Source organism: Centruroides vittatus, unplaced genomic scaffold (assembly GCF_030686945.1).
Source record: "Centruroides vittatus isolate TY-2023 unplaced genomic scaffold, ASM3068694v2 contig_885, whole genome shotgun sequence".
NCBI lineage: Eukaryota > Metazoa > Arthropoda > Arachnida > Scorpiones > Buthidae > Centruroides > Centruroides vittatus.
Window position 1 is genome coordinate 934,921 of NW_027122577.1, and position 25,769 is coordinate 960,689.

The 25,769-nt window shown below is 32.7% G+C and overlaps 3 protein-coding genes across 5 annotated transcripts in view; 2 read left to right on the forward strand and 1 right to left on the reverse strand.

Moving 5' to 3' along the window:
* The window catches only part of LOC136983751 (F-box/LRR-repeat protein 16-like), a 29,182-nt gene extending 17,706 nt beyond the window's left edge, over window positions 1–11,476 (reverse strand). Inside the window, exon 1 of the mRNA XM_067280591.1 lies at window positions 10,092–11,476. Within this exon, the coding sequence (XP_067136692.1) occupies window positions 10,092–11,158 (1,067 nt within the window). The 5' untranslated portion in view covers window positions 11,159–11,476. The remainder of the gene's footprint in view (window positions 1–10,091) is intronic.
* Window positions 1–25,769, forward strand: part of LOC136983773 (histone H3.3A) — a 235,384-nt gene that overhangs the window by 47,564 nt on the left and 162,051 nt on the right. The gene's annotated exons all lie outside the window — the stretch shown is intronic.
* Window positions 20,705–25,769, forward strand: part of LOC136983752 (glutathione hydrolase-like YwrD proenzyme) — a 38,252-nt gene continuing 33,187 nt past the window's right edge. Inside the window, exons 1-4 of one of the 3 annotated variants that reach the window (XM_067280593.1) lie at window positions 20,714–20,728; window positions 20,890–20,971; window positions 21,140–21,293; window positions 23,189–23,336. In XM_067280593.1, the coding sequence (XP_067136694.1) occupies window positions 21,184–21,293; window positions 23,189–23,336 (258 nt within the window). In that variant the 5' untranslated portion in view covers window positions 20,714–20,728; window positions 20,890–20,971; window positions 21,140–21,183. Of the gene's footprint in view, window positions 20,972–21,139; window positions 21,294–23,188; window positions 23,337–25,769 lie in introns of all 3 variants that reach the window. The other 2 variants (XM_067280594.1, XM_067280592.1) reach the window with 2 other exon arrangements.

A 25,769-nucleotide genomic window follows, 5' to 3' on the forward strand; every position in this document is an offset into this window, starting at 1 on the left:
TAAACGAAAAAATAAAGCACAAAAATAACTAGAAACAAATCGTTTTTAATGTACGAAGTGTAAATATATATTTAAAAAATCATCTGATTCAGACAAGATAATTAACAATTTATACAAAATATTACGATAAATCATTTAAAAACTCCCATTACCGGTTGGTTTATTAAGTGCGGTAAGCTTCTTAGTTTAATTGACCTTTAGCCGCTACCACATTGCCGTGAAGGATGTTTTAACATTACATTCTCAATTCTCAGCAGGACGTTGTTCGATTTAATATATACTGTGACTCTGATTCAGAAACTTCCTAAGGCTAATTAATAAAGAGAAGGAAATTGAAAATTGTAGATATTGATATTCAAATAATATCAATATCTACAATTTTCAATTTCCTTCTCTTTATTAATCGGGAAATTTAGAATTTACTTAAATATACGATCGCTCAAACGATACCAATATTTTGAATATATTGAGTAAATTATAAATTTCCTAATTAAGAGAAAGAAAAAGGAAATTAAAGATTATAAATATAATATTTTACTTTATCCATTATACTATTAAGCTTATTCGTACACTCTATACATTTATTATTAATTATATTATATTAATTATTATATGTTTTATTAGAAAACGGTCATTTTAGACAGGCTTTTGCCTAGGGTCTCCTATTTTTAGAAGCCTCAGACGGGATACAAATAATATATTTATCGATACATTCGGTCTTGGTTCAGCACTTAAAATCCACTACTGGTTAGGATCGTGTATCCGGTTTCATATTATATAAATTAACATAAAAGAGGCTTTCAAATCCTCATTTTTCTTGAGCCTCACAGAACTTCGACCTCTACTGCTATAAGATAAAGGAGAATTTAAGAGCCAATCTTGGTGTAATCGATTTTTAATTCGTGCAATGAAATAAATCATGTAATAAAAGTTTTATTGCTTTAATAATTACTTAAAATAAACAACGTAAAAAATGTAAGCGGTATACTGAAATATATACATTATAAAGAAATAACGATGAAGCTCCTGTTAGTAATGAAAAAACCTTAGAAGGAACAATCTGGCCGCCATAACCTCTCTTACCATATAATCTTTTTAGTTTTCAATCAATTCCACATCTAGTAAATATTAAAATACAGATATACTGTAATTATTAATTTTCTCGTAGATTAAATTGCATAATCAATATATAATCAACTGTTATTGATTACAGTATAACAACAAAATCACAAACCATAGGCTACTAATAATAAGGTATAATTAAGAAATTAAAACTTTCGTGAATAGAAAAAAAAAAAAAAAGATATGTTTTATCTTCATGGACGAAAGAAGACAGTTTTATAAATAAATGATTAATCTTCCACTGATTTATCCGAATCCTTTTGATTCTTATTAATATTTAACTTTCGGCTTTGATCGCGAAGAAATCTCGCATTAATCCAACATCAACGTCATAATCTTGTTACAAGTAACCTAGTTATGTTATTACTCGACAAATATGTTGGAATACTTAAAATAGATTTCGTGGAAGTTGTAGGAAAAAGAAAATATATATATATATTTTCTCTCAGTTTATGTAAGATTTCTGGAAGAAAACGTATAATGTTTTTCTATAATTTAAAAGAGATATTTCACTAGAGCTTTTAGCACGAAAAACCTCTCGTAACTCACTCTTAACAGTTTGTTTACTTTTAACACTGGAAAAGCTTGTTTATTGGCTCAATTTAAAAGCGTTTCTTTCTCGTAATTAAATAAACTTATCACAATACTAGATTCGTTTAAAGCGGGAAATAGTTCTTCTCAATTATTATAATTTCGATCGATGGTCCGTATAAATTTAACGCGGACGTCTTTCCCTATTAATTCGAATAAAGCCAACAACGCTCGACTCGTATTGACTAAATGCAACACGCTTGACTCTCCCCTTTACACGTTATAAATTTCATACTCGAATAACACCATGTAAATTTAATTCCACTTCCAAATCTTGCCATTTATTATTTAAACCAATCGATTATATCAAAAATTTACCACGTTATAATTACAAAAAGTAATTCAATTTAATGCTGGAAAATATAATTTAAGTAACGTTCGTAATAAACGTTTTACTTTGCCAACTTCTCCCGGTTGGCAAAGATAAGAGATTTTCAGCTAAGAGCCAGATTTACACGTAAGCTACAGTTCGGGGCCTCACGCTTCTAAATTAATTACTAATTTGCAAGAAGAGAAGGCCTTTTAAAATGTATCGCGTATTGCACGTGTAGTACGCGTGTATAACGGGTTACATCGACACAACACAGCGTGCATACGGAGTACGGTACAGTAAACAATTTGGCATATCTGAGAATACGGAATTAATAATAATGATTTTATCGAAGTGTCGTTTAAAAAATATATATATTTTTACGCAATTTTCGATGCGTAAGCGATTTTTCAATGATAAAATAATATAGTGCCGTCGAAATTTTTAAATCGATAAATGCATATTCATCATAACGTGACAAAAAAGGAACGTAAATAGAAATTAGGTGCGCATTTATTAAATATTTTTTAAAAAATTAAAAAAAATAGGGCAATTTTTTACGATGGCAAAAGTACTGTACAATAGCAGTCGGCAACCTAGTAACGGTAACCATGACGACCGGTAGCTTTTTTTTTTTTTTTTTTTTTTTTTTAAATTTCGCCGTTTAATAAATGCATTGTATCTTCCTAATATTTATGATTTAAAATGTTTTCGTAACATTTACAATTTATAACTTTTATTAGAAATTTTAAAAAAGTAGTTTTAAAAATGCTCGCTTGTTGCACGTTACCTAGTTGCCATAGCAACCAACTTAGCAACTGACTGTTTATCGATTTCTGCACCGCTTGGTGTCGCTTCGCGATCGAATGCGACACGGACGAAATGGCGATTTTTCCTTTCTCGTGGTTTATTATTATTATTATTATTATTAATTAATTGTAAATTATAATTATATTAATTCGGAAAAAATATTAAAATGATTATTAAAAATGCGATTAATTAATTTTAATGACGAATAATTATGATACAGTCTATTAATTAAATGTATCGGCAAATAATAGAGTTGCCGTTTACTTGAAAAAAAAGAAAAGAAATAAATACTGTATATATAATTATTTAAAATAGATTTTGAAGTGTAAATCTTATCGAGATTTCCATTATAAAAGTGGAAATTAATATCAGTGGACATAAACGGTTTAAACAACATAGGAACATCGATTTTTACGCTTACAACATGTCGGAAATTATGAATTCGCTGATTATAAATGGCGTTATTCTTAATTAATGAAGATATTTAAACATCTTGAATATTTATTGCGTATTAAATTAAAAAAGTAAATTCATTAAATAAAACGACATTCTGCAAAGAAAGAAAATTATTTATGCTCCATTTTAATCGTTATAACATACGAAATTTTCTAAAAAAAACTAATAATTAATAAGTTTAGAGTGTAAATAATATATATTTCTTGTATAGTAATATAATATCAGGGCCGACATTTACTTTAAAAATCCCTAAAAAGTATATATATAAATTTTGGAGACCAACAATTCGTCCTTTTTATATCAAAAGAACACGAGTCGAAACTCTTCTCCGCCTAAATAGGGAAAATTGCGTCGAAAAAAAACCCTCTGGCGTCGATATAGTTTTTTTTTTTTTTTTTAAATATAATTTACATATTTAGGCGAGGAAAAGCCGACGAAAGAAGGTAGGCTGATTGTGTTCTTGTTACTGTTACGTAAAATAACGAATTTTGAAGACTCCGAAATTCCAAAGTGCTTTTCATATTACGGTAACACGAGATGACGTGCGACTTTCTTTTATTGGCGCTACACCGTCTAAATATACAAACTTGCTTTAAAAATCTATGGTTTGGTGTATATTTTAAAAAAAATTACAATTAGTATAACAATACATTAGACTTGAAAGGCATAACTGTGAAGAATTTAAAGTTCTTTTTGTCTTATATTTACAAATTTCATAATTTTTCTTGTAATGTTTTAAAAATTCTAGTGAATGTTCTATATATTTTTAATAGCAAAAGAGGGGAAAAAATAAGATATTTCGCAAATAAGACTTTTCATTTTTAGCTGGTAAATCATTTTAAATTAAAAAAAAAAAAAAATTAATACTTTGTCTTTCAGTACTACTAAAGCTGTCGCGTAATTATATATATATATAAACAATGTTATCTTATTTGAATCTCATTATTCTCGTATCATACGTAGTGAAATACGAATGATTTAACCAATGAGCGCATTTGTTTGGATGTCATTGACCTTGTCTACCTGGGATTTTCATGGAGTGAGAAGTCCTACATCTGCATTTTTCGTATGAAAAAGATAAAATATTACTCCGTTCTGCTTTAAAACAGAAAAAAAAAACTGCCTTGTCCTTCCTCTTCAAAACTCATTTTTTCGTTTCGGTCCGGAGGGTCGATATTTATGAAATTTTCCATAAAAATCGAATGGATACGATCGATGGATTCGGCGAATTTTGTGTTTTTTATTATCTGTCAAAGTTAAGAAATGTTGGGGATTCAATTCAGAAGCTGTTTTGTTGGAAAGAAAAAGAGATTCTTGTTGTCATCTTCAGATAATTGACGTCATCGGCTTTCTGACGGACAAAATCGATTTTCGATTCCTTTTAAAATTTCCCAAGGTAAAGAAAAAGGGAAGGATAACTTATAATTTTAACTTTAATTCCTAAATAATAACTATATTCTGTCCAATTTAGAAACCTTTTCAGACTGTTTTTTAATCTTACATTTGAAGAAAACACGGACAAATTCAATTTATTTCTAACGTCGTTCCATCCTTCTAATACATGTTTTTCGTATATAATGTTATCGCAAACATACATTTACAATATTTTCTTTATTTAAATCGATGAAATATCCTAAATAATGATTTATATATTTTTAAATACTTAAACAATTAACTTAACTGTGTAATTTAAATAAAAATATGCTAAATTTTAATTGTTTTCCCCTTTTAAACAGAGGAAAACCACTTAATATTTGTATTTTTATGGCTTTTGCAGAGGGATAACGCCTCCTACTTGTGACTAATCTGGGCCTTTTCTCATCTCTCTCGGGTCCTATTCTGTATTTTTCAATACCTGAGTATAGTAGAGCCTATATTTAAGTATTGCAAAACGCAAAATTTCTATAAGAAGAAATATATATTACCATAAAAACCTTAATTTTTATTATTTTTAAATGTATTTTTAATATTAATATTCCATTAAACGATTGAAAATATTTAAACCTAAATATATGTTATTAAAGAATTGTAGTATTTAATTCAATTTAGTTATTGTGAATTTTTTATAGGAGGAAAAATTATATATAACGTATATGACTATAATAAGTTCAGAACGTTATTAAGTACTTCATTACTTTATTGATTATTATTAGATTTATATAGTCTATAGTAATATGAAAGCAGTATAAAAATAAATAGACTGTATCCAATAAAGTAATGTATATAAATAAACTGTCTAATTTAAAATAATAGGAACATTTAATTTTAATTAAAAATAAACTTGTTACAACAGTCAATGAATAAACATTAAATAATGAATCAATTCAAATCCATACTTGGTTTAAATGTCATTCTGTAATAGGAACTCAAATTAATCGTTTAAAAGTGTAATCAAACAGTGTTTTTCGTTGAAATTTTCCTCTTTCTCAATATTTGGGAATACGAATCTTAGAGAGGACCCGAAACAATCACAAATGTGAATCTCATCTCTCCTTGAATGCAGTAAATATATATGAACAAAATCAACAAACAGAATCCGATTTGTTCTCCACTTATCAAAAGAAATTCGATTTAAATCACTTTCGTGTCTTATTTTTTACATAAAAGACTAAATCTGAGAGCTCCTTTATGTCCAATGCCCTGCTTGTACAGTACCTTCTCTATTTGAATCCACTCGAGCAATTTTAAAAATGAATTTCACACCATTTAACGAAACCATAAAAATTTCGATATTACAATACATCCTCTTAACTATGCCGTTATCTTTGATTTACACACATTAACAAGATTATTTAATGGGAATATTTATATAAAAATAAAAATTTTAATAAAGATAAAATTTATTGATCTACTTAGGATCGAGTTACCTGATTATCTTGTTACGGCCAATATTAAAATTATTAGTAAACATTAACTTAAAAAAGGGGGGGTATTTAATTCGATAATCTTAGTTATAAAATTAATCGAATTCTCTAAAATAATTACTTACGTAAACCATTTACTGGTCAGCAAGAAATTTTATTAATATTTGTCACTCACAAGACGAGTTGTTCCATCGAAAGCGACTGTAAAATCATTATTATTAATGGATCTATCGATTTCTCTCTTCCTTACAAACGTTTTAAATATTTAAAATATTTACGTTTTAATGGAAATAAGAAGCGGATGAATTGTTAATATAATATCAAAGAAAATATACAGTTTTTCCTTCGGAATGACGTGAAGATTGACGCCATCATCCAAAATTTCTATGATGACATTTGTGTTCGAGTGCATATTTATATCAAAAATTTTCCTGATAATATTCCCTGAATTTTCCCTGATATTATATGTTTATAACGAGTAAGTTATTTTTGTTTTTTTTTTTTTTTTTAAAAAAGAAAGAAATATTTACTACAGTATAACGAGTTCCAAGAGCTTATAAAAAAATACAATTTATTGTTTCTAAACTTAGCCGATAAAAAGTAATTACTGTCATTTTTCAAATTAAAACAATTGCTTCATTCATTAATTAATTATACGAGATTGTATTTCAGGAGGAAGGCATAAATCTGAATGAGAAGAAGTCATCGGATATGCTCCGGCTTTTATTAAATTTGAAATTCGAAAAAGGTTTTTTTAAACAGACGAAATTTAGAGAAAAAAAATTTTTCATTTTTTCTACATTTAAAGCTATAAAAGACCGTAAAGTTACTTTCAAATATATACTACCGAATGATTTAAAGAAAAATGGCATCTTTAGTTATGCTATAGTTTACGGATAAATAAACTTAAAAAATGTCATTTCTTCACATATTTTTAAAATAAAATAAAAAATTTGTAAGCTATAACCAAATTCGACATGAAGGAATTTGAGTTCTGGACTTCGGATAAATTATCGTATAAATAAATTGTTAATGAAATAACAATATTATCTTTCATCTCGGTGAATGACCTATAACAGGTAACGCCTATATATTTTTAAATTCCGAATAACCAATTACCTTAAATAAAGTCATCTATCTACAGACCTAGTTGTATAATTTACACGCGAAAATAAATAATGTCGAATAAGGGAAGAGAATGAAAATAGTACAGCATCCGTGAAGAGTCCATATTGATGAAGTGAACGGATTAGATAAACGAGATGGATTTACTACTACCGTTGTGTCGTGTGAGCAGCAATAATAGACTGCCTGGACTCACGTGACTGACACATTCGCGTCGATATATAGTCTATTTGGATCCATCATGCACAGAATCGATAGACCCAACTTTGCCTTTTAGGTTCTGGTTTTTGATCTATCGAACGTTGTTCGTTTCGTTACGCTACATTAATATTTGCTGGCGCAGAGAATAAAATCGGCGATTTAAATATTGATATACTACGAAATATCAGCATTAAATAGCAATAACAACAATTACTAACGGCCGCTATTGTGCAATCCTTTGTTTAATTCTTCTAATGAGAAATTTTCCGTGGAATTGACCCGGATGCTTTCCTTTATTTATATTAACACGAATCGCTATTAGAAAATAAAGACTATTTATTAATCGTTTCCTTTACTTAATTCCGAAATGTATACACTTTTTTTAAAAAATAGTTCGAGTAAATAGTCACAGTTGGATGTAACAACAGAAGATTGTCACTATAATAATGTTTATGATATTCAAGCGCCAGTAATTTGATACATTTACTAAATTAAATGCAATCTGACAACTCTTTCAATGTGACCTAACCGTAATAAGTTTCAAAGTACTAATAGTGCTGTACAATAGCCAATGTATTTAAGGAAGAAACTAGTCGTTATCTGTTATTCACAATTAGGTTTGTTTACATAATTAAGAATATACTATAGAAACTGATCATAGACATTTTAATAGATAAATTTTACATTTATCGAAGAATTATAATCGATTAGTAGCTTTAATCTAGGAAGCAAACAGGGCACTTGCCCTGGGATCGTGTAAAACATTCCACAAATTATAATGGTAAAACTGATTGACCTATGTAACCTTACATTCTCGACCATGGGACTCTGTCTCTTTTTGTATTGATTCAATACTGTATTCTATAAACTACCTGTAAAAAAAAACCCCAAAATTTAATAAATTAAATAAAAATATATTGATTTAATTATTTCTTTTCAAACTCTGCCCCTCTGGAAAGTTTTCTGCGGAGGTCCATGATTCACACCTTTCGAATTTCTGATAGTTTCTTAATTATATACACACTTAAGATAATATCTGAAAATACCTGATAATTATGTAGATAAAGCCAGTGATATTATCGTCTCGAATAAACTTTATCATCTACATAATTTTTCTGGGAACAGCCTCTAAATGATCTCAGCTATTAGTCAATATCATTCAAATCACCGCGGCAATGTTTTGTCACAAACTGCTGCCTCTGATATATTCGAAAGCATTAATAATCAATTTTCTCACCTATCCTTACGTAGATACGCTGCCAACGACGCCAAAATCTAAAGCAAAAGCTATTGTAAAATAACAAAAAGCTTAGAAAACTTCAAACCTGTTTAAAAAGATTAACGACCTTTTTAAACAGGTTTAAGGTTTTATTCAAAAGAAACGGCATTAAAAAAAAATATTGTACAGTTGCCAAAATTTGGACAAGAGAAAAAAATTCATCGAACAAGAGGGCGTGTCTCTTCAAAATTTAAACGTAAACTGTACGTGTACAGGACTAAACGCTAATGATTAACAATACGCCGCAATTCCTCTTTAGAAGGATGCATCAATTTGGGCCCGAGCCCAACAAGGACGAAACAAGGTCAGGATAATGAAAAATCATGTTTATAGCTGATCCTTAAAATCTACAACGCAAACTATCTATTTTCTTACCATTTTTAGGATAAAAAACGTCGTAGGGGTCCTTTCATCCAAGTAGGACTCTATCGAATCACTTGTATTCGTGTTTGATAAATTCTTAAAATAATATATGTATATATATATATATATATGTAAGGCTATATAAATTCAGAATTTTGACTGGCAATACGATTACTATATTAGCATATTAATTATCTGAAAAACAAATCAGTGAAAAAGATATCTTAGAGCTTCCTCTATGGCGTCACCCTTCACTTTCATTTTATATCAGTCACGTGAAGCGCAAGCCACACATGCAATTCGGATAACTCGATTTCCATCCGAAGAAAAACTTTAAAATTGGATATAAGTGGTGCAGTTTTCAGTTCTCTTAGAAATTAACGCAATTGTAAAGCCACTTATAACATTCTTTCTCTCGAGACTGGAAGACGGCAGTAAAGAGAAATTAAGTCGAACACGAAAAGTATAGGTAGATAAAAGTTGTGTGCATAATTAAAATCCCTTCAGTCGTCTTATTAGAATCTGATACAGAGCAGCAATATCCGTGAAATCCTATTACCACTTACCAGATCGGTTGACCGACCCCGTCATATGACGAAACGATTACGTCAGCAGTGTTCGATTTCCTAGTTGCTCGAACACAGTAACGCGTCCTCGGGCATCTTGACCGATACGACAGAGATTACGTTCATAGTGTAGTAGTAATAGAACCCGATCGATTCACTTCCTTCCCTTTTATCCTTAACTCCCAAATAAAAACAAAACGTGCTCGTGCTAACAACTCTCCAAATTATACGTTTCGCAATGGTTACCATCGAAATTCCGACAGTAAAAAGGATCATTTTTTAATTAAATTATTATATTTTATTTGTTGTAAAATCCAGAAAAAGAGTTATTCTAGATTTGCAACGTCGAGGTAAACGACGCTAGGAAGGATTATCTTGCGATAATTGGAAAAGTGAGTACTTACCTGTCTAGCGTTAGTTCCTGCAGTGGAGTCAGATCACAAGCGATGTACTCGAGAGCAGCATCCGTGATTCGAGGACACCATGACAAATCCAGAGATCGCAACTGATGGAGATTCTCGGCCAGGAGTTCTACCCCGTCGTCCGTAATTTTGGAGCATCCCGATAGGGAGAGAACTGTCAAATTAGGCAGCACGTGGACCAAATTCAATAGCCCGTGATTAGTCAGTTCCCAGCAAGATTTGAGACGCAGCACCGAAAGGCTGGCACTCTGTTGGGGACCGAAAAAGGCCAAAGCGGCGTCGGTCACGTGATAAGCCTGGAGATTAAATTCGTACAGAGAAGGTAAAAGCTGCGAGACGGCGGCCACACTTTCGTCCGCCACGTTGATGCAATCCGATAAGTTCAAGGAAACGATGCGAGGACTGAGGCCGGCCCACAGACCCGCATCGGTTATCTCGTTGCACCCCGATAACTCCAACTGCACGATGGCCTGCAACGTTTCCAAGAGGGCTTCTAAACCTTTGTCGGTGATGTTACAGCATCTCAACACCAAATGGCAGACGTGCGGCACTTGCGATTGTGGACAGTTGCTGATGAAGTCGTACACATCGTCGTCGTTAGCGCCGAACAGTCCCACCGATTCGAAACCCCGACGTTCCAGACTGGTGTACACTTTCTTCCTCATCTCGGCCGTGCCGGCCAAATCGCCTCCGTGACACCTGAGCTCCCGACACCTGAGGACGGGCAGTACCCCTTTCCAGTAGCAAGGTTGATAGAGGATGTCCCGCCACACCGTGCACACCTGAGCCGCCACGCACCTGTCCTCGGGCGCTAGGTAAAAAAAGAAGTTGGCCAGGAATGGCGGGTCCTGCCACAGGTCCTCCTGCGAACGGGGCTTCGATAGGCTGGCCATCAATTCGGCCAGGCGGGCCGATCTCTCCGCCTTACTTAGCTTCCTCTCCGGCCAGCGGTCCCTGGCCGAACCGTTCTTCGCCCGCACGGACAGGCCGTTGAAACGGCGGCTGATTTCGGCTGCGGCCCGCTTAGTGAAGCTGACGTCCGCTGTCATTTACGCAGTCATCGGGGGCTGGACGGGATGTCGCACATGCTCACGCTCGCATCGTCCGCTCGGCCCGGCCGCTCTCGAATGAGCATGCGCCCATCGATCGGCGGAAGTCAGGTGACGCCTTCTGCAATCCGCTTCTGCAACGGATCGCTCCACTACCGTCGGCGGGGGCGACTGCTTGCCGGATAGGGTTGCCGATCGATAGTCTGCTCTTTCCTCTCCTTCTCCTTCTTCTCATCCAAACCTATCTTTCATTTATTTTCTTCCTTTCTTCTCCACGCGCCCCACTTTACATACTCCCGCAATTTCGCTCTTTTATATCCCTAACCAACTCCGTTCTGAAAATTATCGTTTGCTTACTAACTACAGAAGGCGCTAGATGGCAGCACTTCTCTTCCCTTCTAGTCGCGACCAATCGGATTTTTCGTACGTTCGAGCCAATGATATTTTTCCTATTAAAATTGGACTCGATTAATATTTATATTATTCTATTTTTTCTTCATATAATTTCTTATTCCGGCCCAACGTGTCGTATAAAATGAATCGTCGTCGAAATTGCGGATTATAAAGCGAAAGTAATATCAGATATTAATCATATAAAATAAATAAGATGTGACATTCTTCGTTATTTTTCAAATCACCATCTTTCACGTTCTTTAATTTTAAAGAAATATCAAATTTCGTAATGAAACTTTATAAAGTTGACCGGGATGGAGATAACATCTCATCTAAAAAAGCTACGAATAATTCTCGGAATAACGGTAGAAGAGATTTTCAGATAATATTTAGAAATTCCTCTAATTTTTCTATTTAAAAATGAAAGACGAATGTAAACCGGGATCGAATTTACAACCATCTTCAATCTCGTATACTCCTATAATATTAACACATTCGTTAATTCGAGGCTGTATGTAATTCCTTAATTCATTTCGTTATTTATCTCTTTCTCGGCACATCAATAAAACATGTAGAAATAATACTCGATTTTGTATGATATAACATGCTTATTGAAACCCATTCAATTTACATACAATACGCATCTTTTATCAATTTATTATTTGGCGGAGGAGAAGGATTTCTGATTAATTTAGGACCACAACAGCTCTGATGTAAACACCCAATTATCTACTATTTTCAAAAATGAGGATTGTATTATTTTATTTTCCTCAATAAATTAAGGCAACTGTCAACAGTAGTCAGCCCAAAAATATGTTTTTTTCTCATTAATTTCTATCACAATCGTTCTAATTTTAAAAGCAATTTTTCAAGATCCGATCGGTTTGTATACATTTTGCGTGAATAGATATGTTTTTGTTACTTCTAATATTACATCATTTACCGTACGGAGCGCCATGCGGTTCCACTACCTAAAATTAGAAATAAAGTCTTGTTGGCATGGATGAATAGCTAATTGCATGTCTTGTGATTGCGCTCTATGATGTAATACAGAAATATTAGTTTATAAATGTTGAACTAACCGTATATTATACTGTACAAGGACGACAAGAAAAATAAAAACAAGTTTTGAACCCATGTATCTTCAAACATTAAGTGGCAAATTAGATTTAATATTTATTAATATGCACATATTTTATAATTTAATTAGTGGAACGTGGACATTACTTTTATGGCGACACGTTTGAAGAGTTAATTAATTGAAATGAAACCTTAATTGTTTGAAATGATTACTATTGAATTCTTTCTCTTGTTTTTCATATCTAATACTGCGATTAGTGAATAAATATGCTCTACTGTTAAAATCTGTATTACATAAATAATCCAAATTAATTCTCGGCTATATTCGGATCCATTTAAAATGCATTATTACGGTTGAGAAAGTTTCCATTATCAAGGTTAATTACACACGATAATATTATCAAGACTTTACTATTGGAGTAATTTAGTATAAAATTTGCATTTAAAAAAATTGTAAGAAATTTTCACCTATAGATTGGGCACAAAATTCTTCCAGCCCTATAGTAAATTAATCTTACGTTTCATTTGTTGTTTGTTTCAGATAGAAGAGCATGAATAATGCCTGATTAAAGAACGTGAAATCTTTAGTTGTTGGTTTTATGGCAGACTAGCTGCTTGGTGAGAGAAATTCACGTTTCCAGAACTCGGATGATGTACCAATCATAGCGCTTCTCATGGGCGTAGCCAGGAAGGGGCATGGGTGGGCACGGCCTCCCAGTTAACGTGGTGCCCCTCCCCAGAAAATTACAGCTCGGCCTCCACGCAGTTAACCTGGTGCCTCTCTCCAGAAAATTACAGCGCGGGCCCCCCAGTTAACCTGGTGCCCCTCCCAGAAAATTACAGCCTCTACTAGGCCTCTCCCATAACAAAATCCTGGCTACACAAATGGCGCTTTTTCAGATTGTACAAGGCTTTGCTGGAAGCAATTTTGTTGTCGTTGTTTATTATTCCGTGGCAATGGTTGTTTTTAAAACGCTTTCCGCCACGTGGGCACAAACAGGGTCTTCTTAGCAAATCCATTATGAGTTCTGCCAGACCCACAATGGGACTGCCGAGTATGAGGGACGGGCTCAACATATCCGGATGGACCAGCCCCAATAACTTCTTAAGTTTTTCGATCCGTTTGGATTCAATCCCGGGTCCCCCAGAATGATAGCCACGCTGACTGCTTGGGCATCCGGCCATCTGTGGCAATTGTCTATAATCACGAAAGTACTCCCAGTCACGACTACTACACCATGGATAAAGAGGTTCGTCAAAAGGACAGCTGTAGTGAACTGGAGTGGGTTGTAATAGCATTTTGTACCTTTTTAGTATTTCAGTTTAAGCCTCTAATTTATAATCATCGTCTATTTTTTTGAAATCGCAATATGCATATTAAAAAGTGCATATTGCTCTCTATGGTGTGCCCCGTCTGGTCTGTGTTCAAACGAACGGTATCCGAGCATTTAATGCTTCTATTAGTCGATTTTCATCGTGATTCCTCTGCTTATTTTGTGAAGATGGTTTGTGACTAATGGCTGTAGATATTGTACGAGATAGCTGCATTTTCTGACTGTTCTGATTGGAATGTCCCATACTACTTTTTCTTTGTCGTTTTTCAGAGACAGTAATAAAAATGATAATTGGTTAAATTATGAAAATTGCTTTTTTTCGAACCTGCAGAGCGGCTTGAAATGTTTTTCCTTTTCTTAATTCACGATTAAAGCGATCTCGCAAATTCTTCCATTGTTTTTGTAACTTGACAGGCGAAACAGAAGACTGTTATTACAGTTAACTGGCAAAAGGGATGCCATTTATGAATCTACATTACTCGTTTAGATGTGGAGTTACAACTGCAAGCGCGATAGTGAACAATGTGTGTGAAATAGTACGCGTTCTATTGAAAAACATTTATTTTCCACGACTTACCAACTAGAAATGGCAAGAAATTGCAAAATGATTTAACAAACAAGCAAACTTTCCTAAATGCCTAGAGCTATGGACGGTAAACATATTCGACTTATTGAACCACCAAATAGCGGGTCCTTATAAGTTATTTCGATTGTATTATTGACAGTTTGTGACGCTACCTATTTATTCACACACGTAGATATAGGCGCTCGTGGAACGTGTTGGATTCTACTATTTTTAAGGACTTTGTATTCCAAACGTCAAAACGATGAATTAGATCTATCCGATTCCGGGTCCATTAACTCAGAATGTAATCACCACACACATTTGTAGAAGATGAGGCCTCAGGTCTCTCAGTACACATGTTACAACCATAAGGAGGAAAGCAATTAACAATAAATAAAAGAATCTTCATTATATGTTATCCCGAGAGCATCGGTATATCGAACGTCCCTTTTGCATTCTTGCCAATAAATAATGTATATTTAACAGAACGTGTCTATTGGTTATGTAACTGACATTGTTAAAGTAACCAAACCAGTGGCGTAGCTAGGATTCTCCGGGCCCGGTGCGAAACCAGATTTGTGGGCCCCCGAAAACATTTTTCGGGTGTTTTTTTCGTGATTTTGGGGCCCACATGGGCCTATCGTTTTCCAGGGGCCCGGTGCGGACCGCACCTACCGCACCCCCCTAGCTACGCCACTGACCCAAATCAAACAACACAGGTCGTGTTTTCCACATGGATTTCTTGGATATTTTTGGTGAACTCGTGCACAATGTAAATTTCGTAGGGGCAAACTAGTGTTTTCCTCGTGCTAAGTGCACCAGTTTTTGCTGGTGGATGTGAGCTAATGGTAAACACGATTACGTCTCGTGAATTTACCTACATATATATAGCTGTACTATATATATATGTATATGTGTAGGTATAACGTTGAAGGTAAAATATGTACTAATTTACTGTACGTACACGTATATATTTTATTAAGTACTAAAACTTTAGCATAGAAAAAGCAATTATATAATTCTATTTAACTATAAAATAATAATTACTATTTCATATTTACACAAGTTAATTTTTTAAATTAAATATAAAAATTTGCATTTATTACCTTGTTAGTCTTATAGTTTTATTATAACATGTTAATATAATAATTTTCGTGTATTTGTGATTTTTATTTTTGCAATTTTTTCCTTTTCCTCATATAAAGTTTTTGAAAATGCCCTGTGCAAAATGCATATTTTACAAAACATGTTTGGAAGTTAGTTTCCATGTTAACAATGTATGGCATCATCAAGATTCACATCGTGTCAAACTCGCACCCCGTTGACAGTACAATCTGATCGCATGCTCACTTTTCAAGTTTTAACAACTTGCCATTTTTGCTAAAAATTGGTATAAATTCTGCAGGAAAACAATCCATTTACACTGTACATCTGGTTTTTCTATACTTTCCACAATGTTTTACAAATTTGGTTCATACAATTGTTTATCGTTAATGTATCTTTTATTAACGAGCCAACGCTTTAGATTGTAATGTAATTAATTAGAAAGAATTGAGCCCTGTAAAACTTTTTTTAAAGTAGCAAATAACCTAATACTACTAAATTTGCTATCCATAAGGTATTGTATCCCGTAAATCTTTTAATTCCCAGATCTCTATTAACTCCCGAATTGTATAACAATCGAAGCTATTCTCGGACTTAATGGAGACTTTTCACCTTTCACCAGCTATTGGGAAGTAGTTAATCCAAGCATCCACGCTCCCCGTAACGAACGTCCTTTGTTACTGGCACTACTGGAAGTGTATTAATTAAATAAAGGTTAGACTCACTAGTAGTGTGTCAATCGATTTATTATCGCAGTGAATAAAGTACAACTAAAGAAGATTACTAGTTCTGGCAAGATGGTGGTTAGCTACCTGTCTAAACCGAAACTACTCGTCACGTAATGCTCGGATACTATCGAGCTTTATAAAACGATCATTATCGATAGTCCAATTTTCTATCGTACTTTTCACACGAAACTAATATTTCTTTTTTATTGTCATATCTTAAAATTAGTTTTAAAAATTTTAATACTGTAAAGCGCCATTTATTCTTTCTAAGTTTAACCATTAACTGCGTTGTTCGCAGTAGTGTTAAGGAAAACAATATTTCTGTTATGTTTAATTGTAGAATGTCCATCAGAAAAAAATCTAATATTTGATGAGAAAGGAAAATAACTTGTAAAAAAAAAATGTGCAAGACATCAGGATACACATCAAATTTAAGGGAATTATATAAAACGTTTACATCCTGTTGAATTTAGAGACGTTTTTATCAGCAATAATGACGATTCAACTTCAACATGTAAAGCTCGAGTTTTAGAAAACTCATCGCGGAAGTGGCCACTGACACGACAATATTTCACCAGTGATCGAGATATTTTCGATATCAATAGCAAAAGGGCAACTAATATAAGTAAAAAATTGGCAATATTCATTGCATATGATTTACAACCGTAAAACATATAATTACCTGAAACGTAACATTCGACTATTAATTTTTAGGATACAATAAACGTAATATACATAGTATGTAATTTTAATCTGATAAAAGAAACGAAATTTTATTATGATTAAGTTTATTTTGAATGTTAATTCGAATCGTTGTTTATACAAAGTACTGTAAATTCAAATTTTGTAAACTTCTGAAATAAAATTAATTTTTATATTATTTTTACACGTTAATTTAATTATGTATAATAAAATTAAAATTAACGTTTATCTATTTTTGAAACCGTATTTTACTGTGTTTTGAGTATTGAACACAGTCTTGTGTTCAATACTCTCTAAAATTAACGTGTTATTTTATTTTTCAAAACCAAGAGTAATCGCTCGATAAATCGTCATCCGAAGACGAATAAATAGGAAATTTTGTGTTGTAGCCAAATTTAAATTCCATTTTTTAAAGAACATTATTTATTTGTTTAGTTAAATACAATAAAGTTTATTTTCCAAAAAAAAGTCTTTATTTATTTCAATTTAGATCGTATACAATGTTGCCTCGTACTTCAAATTTAGGCTTAATTCATTCCAGGAGGCCGTTCGAACTTCGAATCGTTCGAAATCCGAAGCAATTTTTCCCATTGGAAATGCGAGGGGCCGAAAAGGGGGAGAAAAGATATTGCAAAACGAAATAACATTATATGGGACATCTCCATTGCCGTCTGGACTGCCAAGCTTTAACAATCAACGACATGTGAGAGCGGTTGAGTCAGAGATTGATGCCTCGTTTACAAACAACACAACCCGTTTATTAAACAATTAACTTACAATGAAAGTCAATATTGTCACGAAGGTTGAAGTCCTTGTAGATTTCGGCGCGTAATCTTCAAAAGAAGAGGAAAGTTCGGCGACGAAGGTGGTTTCCATTTGCCGACCGGATGATGCACTCTAAGTCCAGTTCTCGAACAGAAAACCGTGTCCGATGAATGCAGATCGGAATTTCCGAAGTTTCTCTTAACGAAGGTCTATAACTTTCGAAGGATACATCGGGAAAGGACGAAGATGGAACCTTGCGGGAAGCACCCCAGCCAGGAACATTGGCTCGTGGGACGCCACGGCAAACAACGAAGTCTCTTTGTGGCCTGGGCTTAAATATCTTTTGGTCTCGCAAATCTTCACTTTATTGGTTATTAATCCCCCTTTCTCGGTCCCAGATTGGTCTTTCACTGTTACCAGGTGAAATTGGACCAGATCGGTTCCCGAGAAAGACGATCTTTTATTAATACGATTTGATACCGTCTTTCGTTAGGTGTTGAACAAACCTTGTACCTTAACTAACATTTTCTTTTTTGTTCGTCTTGTCTTATAAAGAATTTAATTTACTAATTTTTCTCCTTTTTTACCGCGTGGTTTTAATATTAAAATAAGTTAATTTTTTCCCCTTTTCCTTTAAAATTTACTTCCTTTAATTTTAATTAATCGCGAAGATCGAGGTTCGTTTTTGTTTGGATATCTAGTTAAAAGAATGTTTTTCATACCAGCCCAGGGCTTCACAGAAATAATGGAAAGTGAATTAATCCATTCCAGGACCCCGAACAATATCAATTTCGATAAACTTAAAACAGCAAATACACATACTTTAAAGTGCTTAAAAATGCCCTAATAATAAATTAAAACACGAGTACAATAAATAGAATACGTAAATACTGTATAATAAAATGAAAATTGCTTTAGGCTGCTGGTCGCACACTGTCGACTTCGACATCTTAAATATGGCCGCCAAATCCCAGTGCGAAATACCACTGTAAGGCCGCGACTCCACTAGCCGTAAAAGGGCCGTAAAACCCCTCACCGTAAAAGCTTTTAATCACGTGATCATGACATTTTACGCCTGAGCAGGTCGTAAAACCAACGTAAAAGCGAGTTGAGCAGTGTTCAACTCGCTTTTACGTTGGTTTTACGACCTGCTCAGGCGTAAAATGTCATGATCACGTGATTAAAAGCTTTTACGGTGAGGGGTTTTACGGCCCTTTTACGGCTAGTGGAGTCGCGGCCTAATTGTTTATTTCAGTCTCAGAATTACGGTGAGTAACATAAGCAATAATACATATAGGAAACGTTTCTGTGAAATTAACTTTTCGTGCATACTTAATTAATTTTAATTACACAAACGTATCTACATAAGTAAAAACAGATGAACTAACTAATTAGTCAAATTTTTAACAGGCACATTCAAATACCTACTTTATCACATAAAGGACGGATTTTCCCTCTCCCGAATTAGTCCGCTAAATCGAAATTTTACTGTAGGCCTAATGCATTTTATAAGTTTTAAAATAAAGATACATTTAAAAAAATTAAATCAGTTTTTTAGATTATCTAAACTCTTTTACAGATGAATAAGAGCTCAGTTTTTGGGCTTCAATTTGAAAAAAAATTGTAGACCTATAAATTCCCACTGTCGTCCATCTGTCTTTCCTTAATCTCGAGAACGGAGTTAGATAGATGAAGGACAAGACCAGATAAAGTAACCTTAGGGACAGGAGACCCTGATTAACTATATACGAACTTCCAATGTAAACCAGAGGTCACGTAATTCAAAAATTTTCCCCCGAATGGTGTTAGATAGATGACTGGCACGACTATTGTTAAAGGAAAAGTATGATGTACAGGGGCAACCCACTACTAATTTAAGGCGGAGAGCATATATTTTACTCGTAAATTAAATAAATTAAGAATATGATTAAAAATTGCAGCTCGGCATTGTAACGATGCCACAATAAATAATTGCTTGTTATCATTAGCTTTGTACAAAACCTTAAGTTTTAATTAGAAGGGAAGAAAGAATTTATATATCAACTAAACTTCATATCAAACTCCCGTCGCGAGTCAGTGATTTTCATCCAAAGTCTTTTCAAATCTATTTTCTACCCACTTTTCCTTCATTTTGACTTTTGAAATACCCAAGAAAACTTTAATCAACAGATTAATTTAAAATATCAGTTATATGTATTCTCAATTTGACACTTATTCTATCCGATTGCCGGTAGTCTCAACAGTTTCAATAGATTTCAGCCTCGAAATATGTAAAAAAAGAGCATCGCATCTGACGGTATATACCAGGGTGGCCAGACTCTATAGAACTTGAGCCATATATTGAAAACAGAATTCGTTGAAGAGCCTCATATACATATATACATATTTTCCCACAGCAATTCTGATTCCAGCAAGGAAACAGTGGGGACGCACGTTCTAACCTAACCTATTCTAATAAATTACCATAATTATTAGCAACCAAATTATTAGAATAGGTTAGGTTAGGTTAGAACGTGCGTCTCACTGTTTCCTTGCTGGAATCAGAGACGAGCAGCCATCTTGGCTACCTAAGGTAACATTAACCAAAAAATATTGTTATTAAAATGGACATGTTATTAATATATTAAAGCGTTCGTTTGCTAATTTATTTATTTGCTTAAAATATATTGGAATTAAAATAAAACAAAGATAAAAAAATTATTGAAAGAGCAATGCTTGCATAATTGAAAAAAAAAAAAAAAAAAATACTGAAAACTAAACCCGCATCGATCAGTAGATGGCGTTAAGCGATTATTCACGTGGGTTCCACATGTTTCCTCCCAATTTCGTTTGGAAAATGAATTCGAGTTGCACGTTTTAAATGTATTATCAACACTATGTTACAATTAGATAAGATAAGGTATTTTTAATGTCAATATTGATTAATTAAAACGATTCCAAAGATAAGAAGTAAATTTAGATAACTTCGGATGTAGGAAACTGTAGATCTATTTTAAATTGCATGTATTAATTAGAAAATTTGTTAACTTTAAGTATAAAAAAATGCTATCTGATATCCAGTTTGCTTCTCGAAGAAGTCCAGTTTTGGCGACTCGAGCCTGCGTGTCCAGTGATGTTCCTATTGTTTCCAAAATTGGGATTGGTAAAGTAGCCAGTAGCTTCAACACTTCTATAATTAATCAATTTACTTAAATATTTTGATTAGAAACAATTTTTAAAAAAAAATGTTATGATCATAAAACTAATCTGTAGAAATATAATAAATCAATTAAAAGTTATATGATTGAATTTATTAATTATTTTTAAACAGATATTCTACAAGCTGGAGGAAATGCAGCTGATTCTGCCATTGCCATGGCAGCAGCTATGGCTGTTGTCGAACCAAATTTGACTGGATTGGGTGGAGATTGCTTTGCTTTATTTTACAGATCTTCGGATAAAAAAGTTTTGGGAATAAATGGAAAGTGAGTTTTATAAAATAATTTTTAAAAAGAAGATATGAAAATATAAAATTTAATTTACATTACAGAATTTAAAAAAAAAACTAGTTTTTAATGGAGTAATAATTACAGAAAATTAAAAATTATTTAAGTGCTTTTGAGAATTTAACGACTCGTTCCTGGATTCTGTTGTTCTGAAATGTTCTGTTGTTGTGAAAGCACAAATCATCATTACGGTTATGACGACGTCGCTATTATGTCGGGTAGAATAGCTCGTTAATTAAAGAATACATAAATAAATACTGGATATAACAGAAACATCTGACCGTTTTTAAAATAAAATAACACTTCGGGGAAAGCATAAATATATATTGCTTTACATATTTTTTAATGGAGAATGAATGCTTACCACTATTATTTCTTGAAAGTAACATTTTGTAAATGGTCACTATGACCTGCGATTTAAAATTTAAAAACTTTCAGGTATTTCAGCTCACCCTGTACAATAAATGGATTTGAAAATATACATTAATTTGTACTTCCATAACAACAGAAATTTCTTTGTGCTCCTGATGATAAATTAAGTTTGAAAGTACTTGAATAATTTTTAATTTTTTTTTTAGATATTACGCCATTAAAAGCAGTATTTTCATTTTCCTGCCTGTTATAGAATATAACAGAAGGAAAGAAGAATGATCAGTCAAATTTTGATTTCCAGGTTTTTTTTTTTTTTTGCATTTCTTGATATTTTGACACCAAGAAACTCAAAAATGTGAAAAGATCCTTACAAAATTCTCCATCTATGTGTTGGCATTTATTTTGCATTATATCTCGAGACTGGATGAGTCAAAAATTTTGAAACTTGTTAGGGTTATTTTTTATATATGGAGTATTGATACTAATAAATCTGATGGTTAAAATGATAATCTTTCTCAAAGGGATAGGAGATAGCAGGAAGGGATCATATGTCATATTTTGAATGGGGTCAGATTTATTGAAAATTTTATTCTCGGCATTTACAATTTTTGTACAAACTAATCTCTACACTAAAAATTAAGCATTTGCCTTTTTATAATAATTAATAACAAAAAGTATTTTTTAATAAAAATTCATAACTGATGGTGCCCCACACAATTTTAATTTTTAGCAGTGTGTCTTAGTGTTTTTAAACTTAAATATTCTTAAATTAAATACAGTAGAGAATAGATTATTCGAAACAATTCAGGACTGGGGTTGTCCAGATAACTGATTTTGTACGAAAAAATATATTAAACACAAAACTGTACTGTATATAATTTGTATCATACGTCTTATAAATACATACCTTAAAGTAGTACATTAAAGTAGGCCTACAGTTTAGATTGGCAGCAGGGAGGGGGAGAGTGCTGCAGTGCCACAGTACTAGCAGAAATTTGAATTTGCTGACTGGAACGCTTTTGGTTAACCGATGTTTCGGTAGATCGGTATTCAGATAATCGATGCTCTACTGTATTACAGTATTTAAATAAAAAGAAAGATAAAATTTTACGAAGGAAAGATGATAAAATTCAGTAACACTGCAAACCCAAACACAAATGTGTCGTCTAGAAATGCCTTATATAGATACAACTGTGCTGCAAACAAATAAAATTTTCCTTTTATATATAAGATAATCAACTACTGATGGATTCCAATGGGTTAATGAATTTAGACAAAAAAGTAATCATTATAGGGTCAGAACTAGCAGCATTTACATGCAAAACATAAATAATAAATCTCATTTGATTGGAATCATTTTTGTTCTTTATTTGGACTTTGATGTTTTCAAAGCTATTGCTTTTTATCATGAGAAGACAGATGAAATGCTAGATCACTTAGTAACAAATTACTCCATTGTGAATAATATAAAATATAATTTACTATAAATTTATTCTAATTAGTGGAAGAAGTCCAAAACAAGCAACTCTGGAGAAAGCCAAAGCAGCTACGGATGATGATAATCTTCCTGAAAATAATGGATTAACTGTTACAGTTCCTGGAGCTGTAAGAGGTTGGACTGATATATTGGAAAATTTTGGTTCTGGTAAAGTAAGTTTCTTTTGAAAAAATTAAAAATCTACTACTATAAGAAATGTAACAGTTTTTTTATATTATCATATTAATAATATTAATATATATATATATATATAATATACATACACACACAACACATAGTTGAACCTCTCTACTCCAACACTTATGGAACCAAAGAATTGTCTCAGATTATTGAGGTTGTCAGATTACTGAAACATTAAAAATGCATAAATTAATTTATTAAAAAAGTTAGAAATCTCAGATAATTTCTGTGACATTTTTGCATTATATTTGTTACATAGCCAACAATTCATTTTTCAGTATCTGGGGATATTTTTAAAGATAATATTTGATTTAACAAAGATAGTTCTTTTTCTTGAGAAAACGAAAAAAGTTTATTTATTAATTTTAATGCTTCACTATAGGTGTTTAATTCTTTTTTCCCCCTTTTTCTTCTCCTTCCACTTTTGTCTCATTGACTTCATTCATTACATCAGAAGATTGTTGCAATCGATTATTTTCGTAATCTGATGAATAATTTTTTGTTGCAACTGTTTTCTTCAAACCCTAACATTTCTGCTTGTTCTACTTGGTAATCTGTTGATAATTGCTGCAAACTAGATTGATAGAAACAAGTCTGATGTTTTTGAGAACAGAGTAAACAACCTCATTAGCTTAATGGGGTTAATATTGTAAAAAAGCCACAGAGAGTTGTGTCCATTTACATAAATGGACACAACTCTCTGTGGCTTTTTTATATGATTATTTCTTACAGTCCCTAAGTGATTGTCAGATTAGAGAGATATTATTATACATATTATACTATTCATACATACTATACTATTCATACATTCATTCATACATACAGTGTCAGAAATCTAAGTACAGGAATGTAGGATTATGGAGTTAATGAAAAGTGTTCCAAGAAGTTGGAATAAAGAGGATGTCAGATTAGAGAGGTTTGACTGTATGTATACTTATTGACAAAAAGTTATGCACCAATGAGGAGGTAGTTAAAACTTTTCATGATGAGTTGTAAAGTGAATATAGTAATGCTTATTCAATCACATTAACAAGCTGAAGAAAAGGTGTACAAGATACACATCTGTAGAAACACAATTAACATAGCATGTAATAGCTCCCAGTTCTTTAATAAAAGTTCCCATAAATTCTGGGGAGGAGTGCCAGTCTCACTAAAAAGAAATTTCAGCCTTTTCTCCAGGTATGCCTAAAGAGAAAGCAAAAGGAACAAATTGTCCTGGTGCTGAAGAAATAGGGTTCTCTACACAATATTGATATACAATATTTTTAAAAAATTAGTTAAAAAGTAAACAATAGATGGCACTGAGATCAGTACTAATCTAATGCTTTTGTGTATATATAAGTATAACAAACAAACAAAGCAAAGCCCAATAAGTATATATAAACATCACCAAACGATCACCTAAATAATCGGGTTATAATTCCACTAATATATATATCTCACCAGGTAAAATTTTAGCTGGCTGAGTGCCAAGGTGGTGTTGTTCTTAGGCCATGGGCATAGGAGTCATCCCCAGCCAGGGCCATGATAAACCGTGTAAAGTTATATCGAAATTTAAATACATCTGGAAGTGAAGGCTTGCTTGGGGGTCTGGGTGGTGCAACTGGCAAGTGCACTGCATGGCAAGTGGAGGCTGCAGGTTCAAATCCCGAGTCAGTTCTTTCCTTCCAGATGGTTCTAAATTATTTAATAAATTACTAAAATTATAATTATTAATTTAATTAAGAGATGGTGCCTAATATCTATCTCTAGTAGCAAATTACTTTGTATTAATTATTTAAATTAGCAGAATTATAGCTCGATTATTATATAGGCAATCATTTAGTGATGTTTATATGGTACGTATCATTTATTCACTTATATTTGCTACAAAAAAAATTAACATTAATAAAATGAATAGATCATGAAACAGTTTTTAGTTACCAATCTTCATGAGGAGGACAATTGAGCTTACCCCAAAGTTTTTTAACAGATGAAAAACATGTAAACTTGTGGACATGTGGATCTGTGAAAAACATATCTAAGGTTGTTTGCTTCTGCCTCTTTTTTTAAAATGTTTCTGAAAAACTGCACAAACTTTTCATTAAATAGACCTGCAGTTTCGATAACCTCAGATTTGTTTGGATTCCATTTCATAGCAACATTTTGAACTTCTTTCCACTTTGCCAAAACATTTTTGATTTCAGCAGTTGTAATTTGTTCTTTTTCTACGTCTTCATCTTCAGATAAAATTTCCATTTCTTTTTCTTCACATTGTTGTTTAAAGTGTTTTTTAGCTATTGGCAGTCAGTTCTCGGTCATGCTCCTCCAATAATTCTTCAACATCTTCCTGTACTTCCAAGTTGTGATCATGAGCAGTTGCCACAATATCCTTTACCAATTTGTGCCCTTCATCTGAAGTTTAT